The 12332-nt window shown below is 39.2% G+C and overlaps 1 protein-coding gene and 1 long non-coding RNA gene across 2 annotated transcripts in view; one reads left to right on the forward strand and one right to left on the reverse strand.

Annotated features, from left to right (window-relative positions):
• The first annotated feature begins 252 nt into the window (after positions 1-252).
• LOC111608376 lies at positions 253-3286 on the forward strand. Its single transcript, XR_002752631.1, has 2 exons — positions 253-295; positions 2435-3286. It is a non-coding gene; the product is annotated as an uncharacterized LOC111608376 (long non-coding RNA).
• The window catches only part of wdr46 (WD repeat domain 46), a 45548-nt gene continuing 35489 nt past the window's right edge, over positions 2274-12332 (reverse strand). The window contains exons 9-14 of the mRNA XM_023332182.1: positions 5795-6030; positions 5279-5432; positions 4389-4536; positions 3678-3868; positions 3463-3576; positions 2274-2716 (exon numbers count right to left, since the gene is read on the reverse strand). Of these exons, the coding sequence (XP_023187950.1) occupies positions 2597-2716; positions 3463-3576; positions 3678-3868; positions 4389-4536; positions 5279-5432; positions 5795-6030 (963 nt within the window). The 3' untranslated portion in view covers positions 2274-2596. The remainder of the gene's footprint in view (positions 2717-3462; positions 3577-3677; positions 3869-4388; positions 4537-5278; positions 5433-5794; positions 6031-12332) is intronic.

The raw sequence follows: 12332 nt of genomic DNA on the forward strand, positions 1-12332 counted from the left end.
GGCCACAGAGCTGAAGACTGTCCTGCTCATGGGGACCAACCCGTCAGCCCTACAACCTGTGGCTTCGAATCGCACTTCTCTCATCGGCTGGGTTCAGACCCCAAAGACAAAGATGAAGACAAAGACAAAGGCAAAGACAAAGAAGAAGAACTGGTGCCTTTTTTCCTGCCAGCACCAAGTTCTGTGTGACCTCACCATCCATGCGGAGAAGAAGCTCATCAGACCTACAGAGATCCCTGCCTTCGCCGATCAACATCTTCCTCCTGCTGCAGCACCTTCTTCATCATCAGGCCAGGTCTGGGGTTCGAAACGCCAAACTCCGTCCGTCTCTCTCAAAGGTTCCCGTTTTTAGTTCTCAGTGTCAGCAGTAGGGAAAGATAGGGTTAGGGTTAGTGGACACCTGGATGTTGGCCGTCAGAAACCAGGCGAATCGTTTCTCGAAACCAGCTTAAACAGAGTTTACTTCAGTTCTGGACAGGGTAAATCCCAGCAGATTTAGAAAACTCAATTAACCCGTTAGAAGGAGAGCTGAACTTTCATGCTTTGAAATAAGGAATAGTCTCGGCTATTTTTATAAATCTGCAGGCTGGAAACTTCCTCTTTTTCCAGGAAACCTGCGTTTCCTGTTTAATGACTCTCTCTGACTGACTATGATTTCTTATGATTAGATAGAAAAAAGTAGAATTAAAGCAAAGTTTGCATGAGACAAAAACAACACACACAACCAGATTTATTTTATTGACACTTAAGTCTACTGTTGGGCCTTGATGTCACTTGAGTGATTCATTTTAAAGATAACTTTATTTATTATTACTGTTAAACTAAAATCTCCAGCATGGGGAAGTGGGATGAGCTCGGATTTTCTTGACACCCCCTCCACGAGGTCAGACCTTTCACATGCTGGGAGTCCATCCCCCTCCTGCAGTTCGCCGTCCTCATCCCCTGGAAAGAGAAGAAGTTCGTCTGGGATGTGAAGATGCAGATTCTTCATCCTCAGTTATCACAGAGGGCTCAGTGTAGTCATCAAAACTCCACTTCTCTTGACAATATACAGTATATATATGTCAATGATTAAATGTGTCACAAGCGCCAGACAGACAATGTTATTTTAAGAGTTTCTTCCACCTTCAATTCCCCACTATGTTGAAACTGTCATGTGGTTTACCAGGACATACTTGTAGGTTTCAATGAGAGGAAGCATTTTATATAAAAAAAAAAAAAATCAAAAAAAAATCAGCAACTCTCTAAAAGGGCAGAGATTATGAGAAACTACAATTTATACAACATAAGTTTGAAAGGTTTTCTTTCTATGAACTTGCAGGCGTGGTTCTGGTTCAGAACTGTACAGGAAAATACAACATGCAAAACTTGTTATGACTCCTCTGAGTCAGACAACAAACATGTATTCATTTTCACTGATCCAAGCAGACAACTGTACAGCTTTTGCTTTCAAAGCATTTGAGCAAGGTGGTGAAACATGTTCGTTTACCTGTCAGAGATGCTTCAGTAATGAAAGCAACCAAAGTAACTTGCCCAGGGTTATTCATACCCCTGGCAGGTTTAGGTTAAAGTTCTCATAATTTAATTCTTCTCACTGGCAGTATTAACATTTTCGAGTGGCCCAGATAGAAATCATATCTGATGGAGAATCTGTGGAGGGAGCTTAAAATTAGCGTTATGGAAGGGAGACCTTCCAAACTAAAAAGACTTGGAATTCATCACCATAGGCAGAAGTTCAACATACCAACATAGCCATGCAAAAACCATGTCAGCCGTTATAAGGTTTTGATTACTAAAGACAAAAAACGTTTTCAATTTGTCACTGATGAGGGTAGAAATGTTTTTTTGACATGCAATTTTTTTTTTTTTTTTAGCAAAATTTGAATAAAAACAGCTATGCTATTTTGATACTGCCTACTTCAGAAGTTTAAAGTCTTTTAACATGCCTGTCTCATTTCCTAACAGATACAAAGTTCTTCTAAATCTTCCAGAAGTTTGAATCATGTTGGACTTAACTGAAGAAGCTTACAATTTGATAATTTTCTGTCAAAAATCTAAAGGAAGTCTTAGGTGCCTGTTTTATAATATTGAAACAGAATCCAAAAGACATTTGTGAATTTAAATGGATTTACAGTATCATTTCCTTGAACGTCGTTATTTTCTTGCATTTATCCTTTTAAGTTATTATGACGTAACACTGCACAACAGTATGCTCATTTTTTTTCTATAAAAATATGAAACAAATTATCTCAGCAAAAGAATTGACAAGGTCAAACATGCAGGGAAAGTTTTTATTAGTACTAAAAGAAGAATATGGGTGACTGCTGTCATCCACTACATGATCACAAACAGGATCTGCTTCAGGCTACAGTCAATAAGTGGAACAGACCAACCGGTGCTCTCAACATTGATTTTATGAACTGTTTCCCCTCAGAACCCAGGCAGGATGTTCCACCCTGTAGCTGTCCACAACAAGAACTTCTGCTTTCGATGTCCCGGCAGACCACTGAGTCATAAAAAAAAAAGTTTCAACATGAAGGTCAAAGATCCCGCCCACTGAACGTCACTGCGTTTGAGTTGCACAAAGAGTCCTTTTCTATTTTTTGAATCTGTCCAGAGCAGATCTTTTTCCAGACAGTGCTGCTTTCTTCTCCTTCATCCTGTTTCGATCTTCCTCCAGTTTCATTCTGTCCTCCACAGTTTTTCTGATAACGTCCTGCAACAGCCAGCAAGCATAAAGGATTATACACACTCTGGAGGTGGTTTGAATGACATGAACAACATCTACAAAAAAAGGTGATCACAAAAATTATCCTTTGATAATGAATCAGAAACATAATATTGTTTGAAGGGTCCGGTTAGATTAAGAGGAATAAACCTTTTAATCAGACTAAAATTCCCATACTTCAGCTCCCATATCTAAGGTCGTTGACAAAGAAACAGATGTGAGGCCTTTCTTTAACACAATGTAACACAGTAAAAAAGGACTTGGGACACATCTAGATACAGCAGCTTTAAAAATATACCCACCTCTTAAAGTTTTTCTACATTTGTTGAATTACAATCACAAATTTTAATGTCTTTCACTGTGATCAACACAAAGTAGTGCATAATTGTGAAGTGGTATATAAAAATCTGAAACATGTGGCATGCATTTGTATTCTCCCCCTTTACTCCTACACCCCACAATTAAAAGTAGGTGCAACCAGCTGCAGTCAGAAGTTGACTTGCAGGTCATTTAAATCTAGCTATTCTGGGAAAGTCTCAATAAAAACTTTCCACACTGTTTCAGACTCTGTTTTCCACTGTTTGACGATTTATGTACATAGGTTGATGTTAAAAGTATAAAATACCAGTAACTGTAAAGGGAGGAGAGAGACAATAAACAATGGAACAATATATTGAACAATAACTGTGAAAAATGAGGAAATGTTACAGGGTCAACTTTAAGGAACTGCTTACCCTCTGGTCCTCATGGCCAACTTGCCTCTTCCGCCTTTCAATACCAGCAGCAGAACTGCGACCTTTTTTCTTATGTTTCGGAACAAATTTCTCTTTGCCAAGAGGATCAAAGCCCTGAAAGAAAAGGCTTATGCTTTAACAAACTGCACATTATACACCTTCAGTGCAGTAAATCATATCAAGAGTTGCATCTAAAAAAAAGTCTACCAACTGACCAGAGCTTCGACTCTGTCTTGATGCCTCTGCTCAAAGGTAGCACGATCAACATGACCCAGCTCTGAGGGGTCCAGCGTAATGAGTTCAGGCTGAATCTTCTCCAGCAGAGCCTTGACCTCCCACTCCTGCCTCTGCTTTGCACTGCGGTATGGATTTGCATCCAGGCCATCAAAGTTAGGCTCCCCAGCCCCTGCGATCGTAAAAAGGGCAAAAGCACAGTAAACAAACAACTTTAGGAAAGTTTTTAAAATAAAATAGAACAATATTTCTATTTATATCCAAAGTAAATTAACTACGATGCTATTGGTAAAACATTATAGAGTTATTTTGTGCTGCAACAGACCAAATAAGCAAAGAAACTAGTGCAAAGTTTGGTCTTTACATTTTCTTATTGATATTGAAACTTTATACTAGAAAAAACTGAAGGATATACTAGAAAACTATATATTTTTCTAGGATGGAAGGCAAACATGCATCCTTGCTCACAAGAACGTAGAAGCATGGGCAATAATGTTTTTGTCGTTTGATCACAGAGATTATGCAAAACCCCATTGCAATGCTACCAATACCCTTCCAAAAACAGATTTTAGGATTCAAATGCTTTCTGGTCAAAAGTTTTAATGCTTCCTGAGGCCTTCAGAGTATTTGTGCTTAATAGCTCAGACACCGCAGAGGTTATGTTTAACTGAAAGCTACAAAGATGAGCTGACCTGGTACGAGCATGCTGGTGAAACCCTCGCCATGTCCAACTCCAAGGACATCCTCAAAGGGACAAAAGCCAAGTCCCCAAACTGATCCTCGCACCCGGTGAGCCATGTAGGGTTTAGTGACTGGTGTGCTCCACACATCCCTGTAAACCTGGAGGGAGAGACTAAAAAAGTTACCAACATTCACTGAAAGGATTTATAGATTACTTTCTAAAACAAAAGAAAATTCAAGTTCTGAAAATGTCTTGCTAAATAATCCTGCTCCTCTAACAGGAAACAGAAATATTTAAATCAACTCCACCAACTGTGATGAGGAATCCTCAGATATCTAGCAAAATTATCCCAGGAGATTAATGATTACTATAACAGTGCAGTTGTCCTGCAACATGTAAAGAGATAAATAAACCAAGAGGAGGTATGTATAATATTAACCAGGTGTGGAACAGAAAGAAAAGCCATACAAAAATTAAAACTTGTACACCAAATTCTTGTTTTAAGAAATTAATATAGCAGTTTGGAAAAAAGATTTTAATTCTGTAAAAACATTTACAAGGCATCAATAAAGAATAAAAGAACCCTCCTCTTGGCTTTTATTGGTTGTGTGGTTGCCATCTGCAATGTATTTCTGCGGATGGCAGTAGGAGCACTTGGAGAAGGCAAAGGAGCGTCATTTATTCACAGATCATCTGTCTCATTCTATGCTGTCACAACACAGTGACGGTGGCGGTTTTGACAAATATTTGAAAGCATATCTCTTATAAAAATTACACACTGCAGCTTTCACAGACCACTTCTTAAAACGCCGCAGTTTCCGACCCACATCAAGATAGTGAAGGCCCATTTCCTTGCAATCAGATCGCTATCTCTGCGGTAGGTGATTTGCAAACAGTCACCTGAACAATGTCCCCTGTGGCTGCAGACAGCAGTCCTCTCTGGCTCAGAGACAAACATGAAGCTCCAGTAGGAAGGAAGTAAGACCTGAGGGGCTTGAAAGCTCTGATGTCAAAGACTTTCATTTTTTTATCCATTCCCGATGTAATCATGTATCTGCCGGAAGACACAAAAAAAAGCCCTGAAAGTCATCATGAAAGGTTGCTTTCTGAACAGTTACCAAATTACAATGCAGATTAACATGCTGATGGTGTGTTGACTGTCATCTCAGTTTTTTGTGTTTTTGCTGAACAATTTTCACATCAAATCGTTGGAGGCAATAAAGGCAAAGCAAAATACTTCTTTTTCTGTAAAGAGAGCTGTTAAATATAAATGACGAAGGAATAAACACGACAAGTATTAAACACAAAAAGAAGGCATTAAATGCCATTTCTACTGCAGCTATTGTTACAAGCATTTACAAACTTTTAATTCAAAATTTTTTCGATAAGAAATCTATCAACTTGCATGTGACTCACGTGCCAGTTTTGTCCACAGTAACTGAACGGACGCCACCCTGGTGACAGAGCATTTTGACCAGGGCTTCTTTCTGATTGGGTGACCAAAGCGTAACTGTGCCGTTGGAGTGGCCGAGGTGGATGACAGCGTTGTGAGGGTTCTGGCACATCACATCAAGCCGGCCGGTCTTGGTACAGATGGCTGCCACCTCCTTTCCAACGGACACATCCAAGTACTGGAGGAAGCCCGTTGCACTCTGCAGGCAAGAATGAGCAAACTAGAATAATTTGGGGATAAATGTGTTCTAACCAATAAAAACATCCATTAGAGACCAATTCTGGTATAATAGGGGATGCATAATGTGTCATCATGCATCCCCTACACAAGAGAAAATTAATGTGAAGAATCACCTTAAAGGCAAGGTATTATGTATTTTCCAGACATACTGTGCCATTTTACAGCACAATCAAATAACTATGTTAATTTTATAAAATTGATTGATCAAGTATGACTTAAAAGAAATTTGACTTCGTAATTTGACGTCACTTTACAAGTTCTAAGCATGACGTTTGTTGTGATTTAGCGCAACAACACGTTTCTAAGCTGAATGTGAGAAAGTTGAAGAGGACATGAATAGGCTTACTATGTGTTGCACATTTGGGACGATAAGTAATGTCAAGTATGAGTAATCTACTGCAGGGAAGCTCCACAGCGCATGAATAAACATGCTGCATGTTCACAGAAAATATTTCTCCCTACACTTGGGACAGGCTATTTGGACAAGCATCTGGCCAAACATCTGGTCAGACACAGCCCCCGGACACAGCAACGCCACAATTACATTTTTGAGCTGCTGCAAACTCTGGCTGTCAGAGACAAAGCAGTGAGATTAATCTTATTATCACTTTTATCACAATCTCAAATCATGGGACGAGCAAACAAAATTACCAAGACGAAGAAGTTCAGTTGCTCATAAAATAGAACAGCAGGAATGGGAGGATTTATGGGATTTAACGCCACACCATTTTCTTGTTTGCCACTATGAATCCATATCAGGTTAACAATTATCACTGTTAACAATACTGATATACTGTATCTCTTGATGCTGTTTATGTTTGGAGTAGATCTATGTCTTAGCCTAGTCATACATCACAAATGAGAACTGGGTGTCTATATTTAAAATGTAAACTTCTTGAAAATATAGTCTTAGTTCAGGCTACACAAATTGTTGAATGTAGGCTTACTAATTTGTATTCCAGTGTTTTTCACCACTTGTACATACTTGTCAAGGCTATTGAAATATATTTCTTAACCATACTAGACAAACTTGTTTTGTGCTCCCATGATTACACTAAGTAGTTTATCAAACTTCTGCCTAGCGCATCAAGCAGGCATAATTTCCTGGAGGGTTGACATGTGGGTGTTTAATCACCCGAAATTTTATCAAATCAGAATGTTCCGAATGCGTGGTGCTCACAAAAGACTGTCACTGTGATTGCATGCACAATACACTCTCCTGCTTCTCTTGTCTGTGGCAGAAAACACCAATTTTGACAAAAGTTCAACAAAAACAGATCGATATCTTTCATCAAATCAGAATATCCCTTGTAAACACCGCATTCGTTTTATTCGGCATAAGTTTGACTTCGGTTCTGGCATCTGATGTGAGTCTAGCCCGTAGACTGAAATTCAATTATTATTATTTAAAACAAAAAGAAAAACAAAAAAAGCCCTATCTTCTTTTATTAAATACATTTGTACTTGTTCTAATTTTCGTGCATGTGTTGCTATGGATACACTAATTTTTTCTCTAACGTGTATATGTGGTGTATGAGTAGTGCATACACAAGCATGATTGACAGAGGCTAAGACTCTCCTCCTGGCTGATTGGTTGTTTCTGATCAAGTGTTGCACTTCTGCAGTTATCACCGGGAGATGCCAGAAGAGCTAGATTTTTTTCACTAATTATCTGCTTTATATGATACTGTCACGACATAATGACAGTTTTAGCAAATATGTCAAAACATATTTTTAATAAAAGTTACTCTTTGCTTATGCTAAAGCTGGTTCACCACAATTTAGTCAGCCACAAAAGCTAAGGCTACCTAGCAAGGCCACCGATGACAGCGGAAAAAAGTTTTTCTAATGTAAAGGTAAGTTGTGTCTCCACCATTAGCAAATTTAGAAGCGGGTACACGAAGTTGATTGACAAAACTAACACACTCCTCCTGGCTGTGATTGATTGTTTTTGACTGGGTGCTTTTTTTTGTAGACTACAATAGTAGCAGTGGGAGGAGATAGATTTTTTTTCACAGATTATCTGTCTCATACCATACTGTCATGACATGGTGGCAGTTTTATTAAATATGGAAGAAACATATTTTGTAAAAACTACGTACTGCACTTGTAAGGAGGGGGAGGGGTATTATGCAAAATCAACTTTTTTAAGCTTCATGTTGTAATGTTATTGCATCATCAAAAACATACCAAGAGTGTTGCTTTGAATCATTCATGCATGTTTGATAAAGCCTTGAACCTCCCATGGCAGCCATTTGGGTGTGCCTAAATGCTTGTAGATAGGAAGCACTTATTCTCAGTCCTCATCAGACCTCCAGCTCCACAGAGCAGCCCTCCCCCACATAGCGCCACCAGACTACTGTCAGCAGCAATTTGCAAGCACCTGGTGGAACAGCGTGTTTGTTGAGCCTATACAAACTATAATCCCCCTAAAGGATGTACAGCATTATGGGGAATATTGTGGTGATGACGTGCTGAAGGGCTAGTGTAAGAAAAGGGCAGGACGTTCCTAAAGAGATAGAAAATTTCAAGGCAACCATTCATCCTTTTGCTGTCACTTTACTGATAAGGTCTTTGTTTTATACTGTATCACTACGTCACTACACTTGTTCTGTAATCCCATTTCTCCGCTGTCCTTTCATGGTTTATGTGGCTCTGTAACTACCCACAAGATGGATAAAAGATGTAACTAGAAAATTTCTGAAGAAATTTAGCCGGGGCCTGCCAAAGCTTGCCCGTCGGTTTGGGCCCGGCGTTGTCATGCTACAAATTAGCATCGATGCTAAAGAACGCTTCAATGTAATCAATAACTGGCTTTCACGAAAGCCAGTTAGCAAATTGCTAACATGTGAACAAATTGTGATTCCGGTTTTTGTCGTAGAAAAAATATTCCATCAAGGTAGCAGCTACGCTATCAGAGCCACAACAAAATATCCCACAGCAGTCAAACTTTTAAAATCAATCACATTTCTTAAAGAACACATTACATTTAACAACTGTAAGCAGTTCTAATAATATAGTAATTAAATTAAATAGTATATTTTATGGACAGAACACAAACACTTCTTACCTTAACCAAGCAGAGTCGGAAGCAGAAAGCTTCTTCTGCTTCTTTGTGATTTTAGCGGCGGGTGACATCTAACGTTAATATGTATTATCGCCATCTACTGTGCTGGAGTGTGTACGACAGCATCTCCCCCAATCTAAATTCTTACATATAATCCTGTTACCTTCAAAAATGTAATAACCGCTTTATTTATTTTGTGTTTAATTAATATCTTATTAAGTTTAAATGTCTCTATATCATATTTCCTAATTTATTGTTTTAGCTTCTCTCTACTTGCTTTATATTTTCCACAATTAATTATTACATGTTCTACTGTTTCCATATCCATACCACACTCACATCTACCTGTTGGATGTTTACCAATCAAATTTAAAGTTTTGTTTAATCCAGTATATCCAAGGCACAATCTTTTTTTTTTTTCATACTTGCTCTTTTCGCTTTTCAGACTTACAATACTTCATTTGAGCCAGCTGGGGGAGACAATTCTCTGTTTTAGCCAGTAGGGTATTAGGGTTTTCAATGGATTTTCCCCATTGACTTATAATGGGGTTTTTTTCGTAGTTTTTTGCGAATTATGTCGCCATGTTCATCCCGAATCCCACCAAAAGTAATAGCTGGAATGGCGTGAATTTTCTGCAGGTTTTGATACCTCTTTTGTAGGTGTGCACGCAGCGGTATGAGCCGCATTAACGGTTACGGATGAAAAATAAAGAATTATAACTAGAAAAACAAAATTTCTGAAGAAATTTAGCCGGGGCCTGCCAAGGCGCGCCCGTCGGGCTTGGGCCCGGCGTCGTCACGCCACAAATTGGCGTCGACGCTAAAGAACGCCGCAACGTAATCAGTGGCACGCGGAGAACCACAAGAACGTTAAGCGAGGCGGACGTGCACCATTCAGTACGATTTAAAATGTTGTCAAGGCTTTTATTTTGGAAGTTTTGTTAAACTTCATTTCAAAGGGCCAAACTAATCCCATGCGTAATAGTCCTTGGGTTAAAATAGTTATATAATGCTCAAAACACAAGTAGCTGATGTAAAAATATTCAAGGCTTTTATTTTGAAATTTTCAGTATGCTCCATTTTAAAGTTCCGAACTAATCCCATGTGTAACAGTGCTTTGGATGAAAAAGTCATATACGGCCAAAAAAAGCAATTACGTCATGTAAAATATTCAAGGCTTTTATTTTGAAATTTTCAGTATGCTTAATTTTAAAGTTCCAAACTAATCCCATGTGTAACAGTGCTTTGGATGAAAAAGTCACATAAAGCCAAAAAGAGCAATTACGTCATGTAAAATATTCAAGGCTTTTATTTTGAAATTTTCAGTATGCTTAATTTTAAAGTTCCAAAATAATCCCATGTGTAACAGTTACTGAGTTAAATCAGTTATATACAGCCCATAGCAGCGGGTAGTTCTAAAGGCCAGTTCTCAGTCCTGATCTGTTTCAACTGAGGATAGATAGAACTACAGCGATGCGTATTTGTAGTCCAAATCAGCAGCCAATAGCCTCTTGAGATCCGTTGCTATGGCAAATAATGGTCTCAGCAGGTGTGAGCTGTGAGTCATACATGCTCAAACACACAATTGTGTGTTTGAGCCAACACGGTTTACTGAAAAAAAGCATTGGAAACAAATCCTTCTTGTTCGGGAACCGTAATACATATTCGAAAAGCGTTTCGAGCGTATGAGAGGCCTATGTGTCTTCTGCGATAGTCCCGAGATTCATATCTGTACCTCACTCAGAACATTTACAGTGATGAGAGAAAGAAATGTTGTGCCCAGATCTGAAATTCTATTCAAATACATGGGAGAGAGCCTCAGACAGCCTCAGAAAATCCTGTCGCATGACTTTGCTCTGAAGCACCGTGACAGAAAACCGTACGGTCTAGATAAATTTCGAAAACATTTTACCGGAGCAGACAGGCGTATCAATGTCAGGACCGATTGTGATACTAATCGTGCGATATTTGTGGGCGTGATGGCGATTTCAAAAATGATTTGGGCTGAAAAAGTTGTCTTCATCTCTCACTCTAAGCAGCCAGAGACGCACTCTAACTTTAGGAAAAATGAGAAACTTTGGGTCGCTTAGAGGCAAATTGTGGACAAACCGTAACTGGTATCGACGAGCCGTCTTCACTTTCGAAGAGATCACAGACGTATCTACAAAATGAAATTTGAATGGCATTTCTAGGTGAATTTGTGACGACACAGAAAATCCTCAAAAATATTGTATTTCTAGGATTTTTCCCATTGACTTATAATGGGGTTTTTTTCGTAGTTTTTTGCGAATTATGTCGCCACGTTAAGCCCAAATCCCACCAGAAGTAATAGCTGGAATGGCGTGAATTTTCTGCACGTTTTGATACCTCATTTGTAGGTGTGCACCAAGCGGTATGAGCCGCATTAACGGTTACGGAAGAAAAATAAAGAATAAAGAAACACTTTCTCCGACAATAGCAATAGGTTCCTGCCATTGCTTTGCATGGCAGGCCCCAATAATAATAATAATAAAGAAACTTTTCTTGGGAGAATAGCAATAGGTTCCTGCCATTGCTTTGCATGGCAGGCCCCAAAAATGGTGGTTCAACTTCAACCACACCATTTAGTGGTAGAACCAATCAGCTTAAGCCATAAAGAACACGTGCATGAACATATGAAGTACACACTCAAAAGCCAGAAGGAGGCTTCTGACCACAAATGCTGCTTTGAGTTAATGAAACTCTTCGGTCAATATTCGAGGACTCTGATTGGGGCCTGCCATGCAAAGCAATGGCAGGAACCTATTGCTATTCTCCCAAGAAAAGTTTCTTTATTATTATTGGGGCCTGCCATGCAAAGCAATGGCAGGAACCTATTACTATTGTCGGAGAGAAGCGTCTCTTTAATATTATTATTGGGGCCTGCCATGCAAAGCAATGGCAGGAACCTATTACTATTGTCGGAGAGAAGCGTCTCTTTAATATTATTGGGGCCTGCCATGCAAAGCAATGGCAGGAACCTATTACTATTGTCGGAGAGAAGCGTCTCTTTAATATTATTATTGGGGCCTGCCATGCAAAGCAATGGCAGGAACCTATTACTATTGTCGGAGAGAAGCGTCTCTTTAATATTATTGGGGCCTGCCATGCAAAGCAATGGCAGGAACCTATTACTATTGTCGGAGAGAAGCGTCTCTTTAAGTATTATTGGGGCC

This window comes from Xiphophorus maculatus, chromosome 1, assembly GCF_002775205.1.
Source record: "Xiphophorus maculatus strain JP 163 A chromosome 1, X_maculatus-5.0-male, whole genome shotgun sequence".
Taxonomy (NCBI): Eukaryota; Metazoa; Chordata; class Actinopteri; order Cyprinodontiformes; family Poeciliidae; genus Xiphophorus; species Xiphophorus maculatus.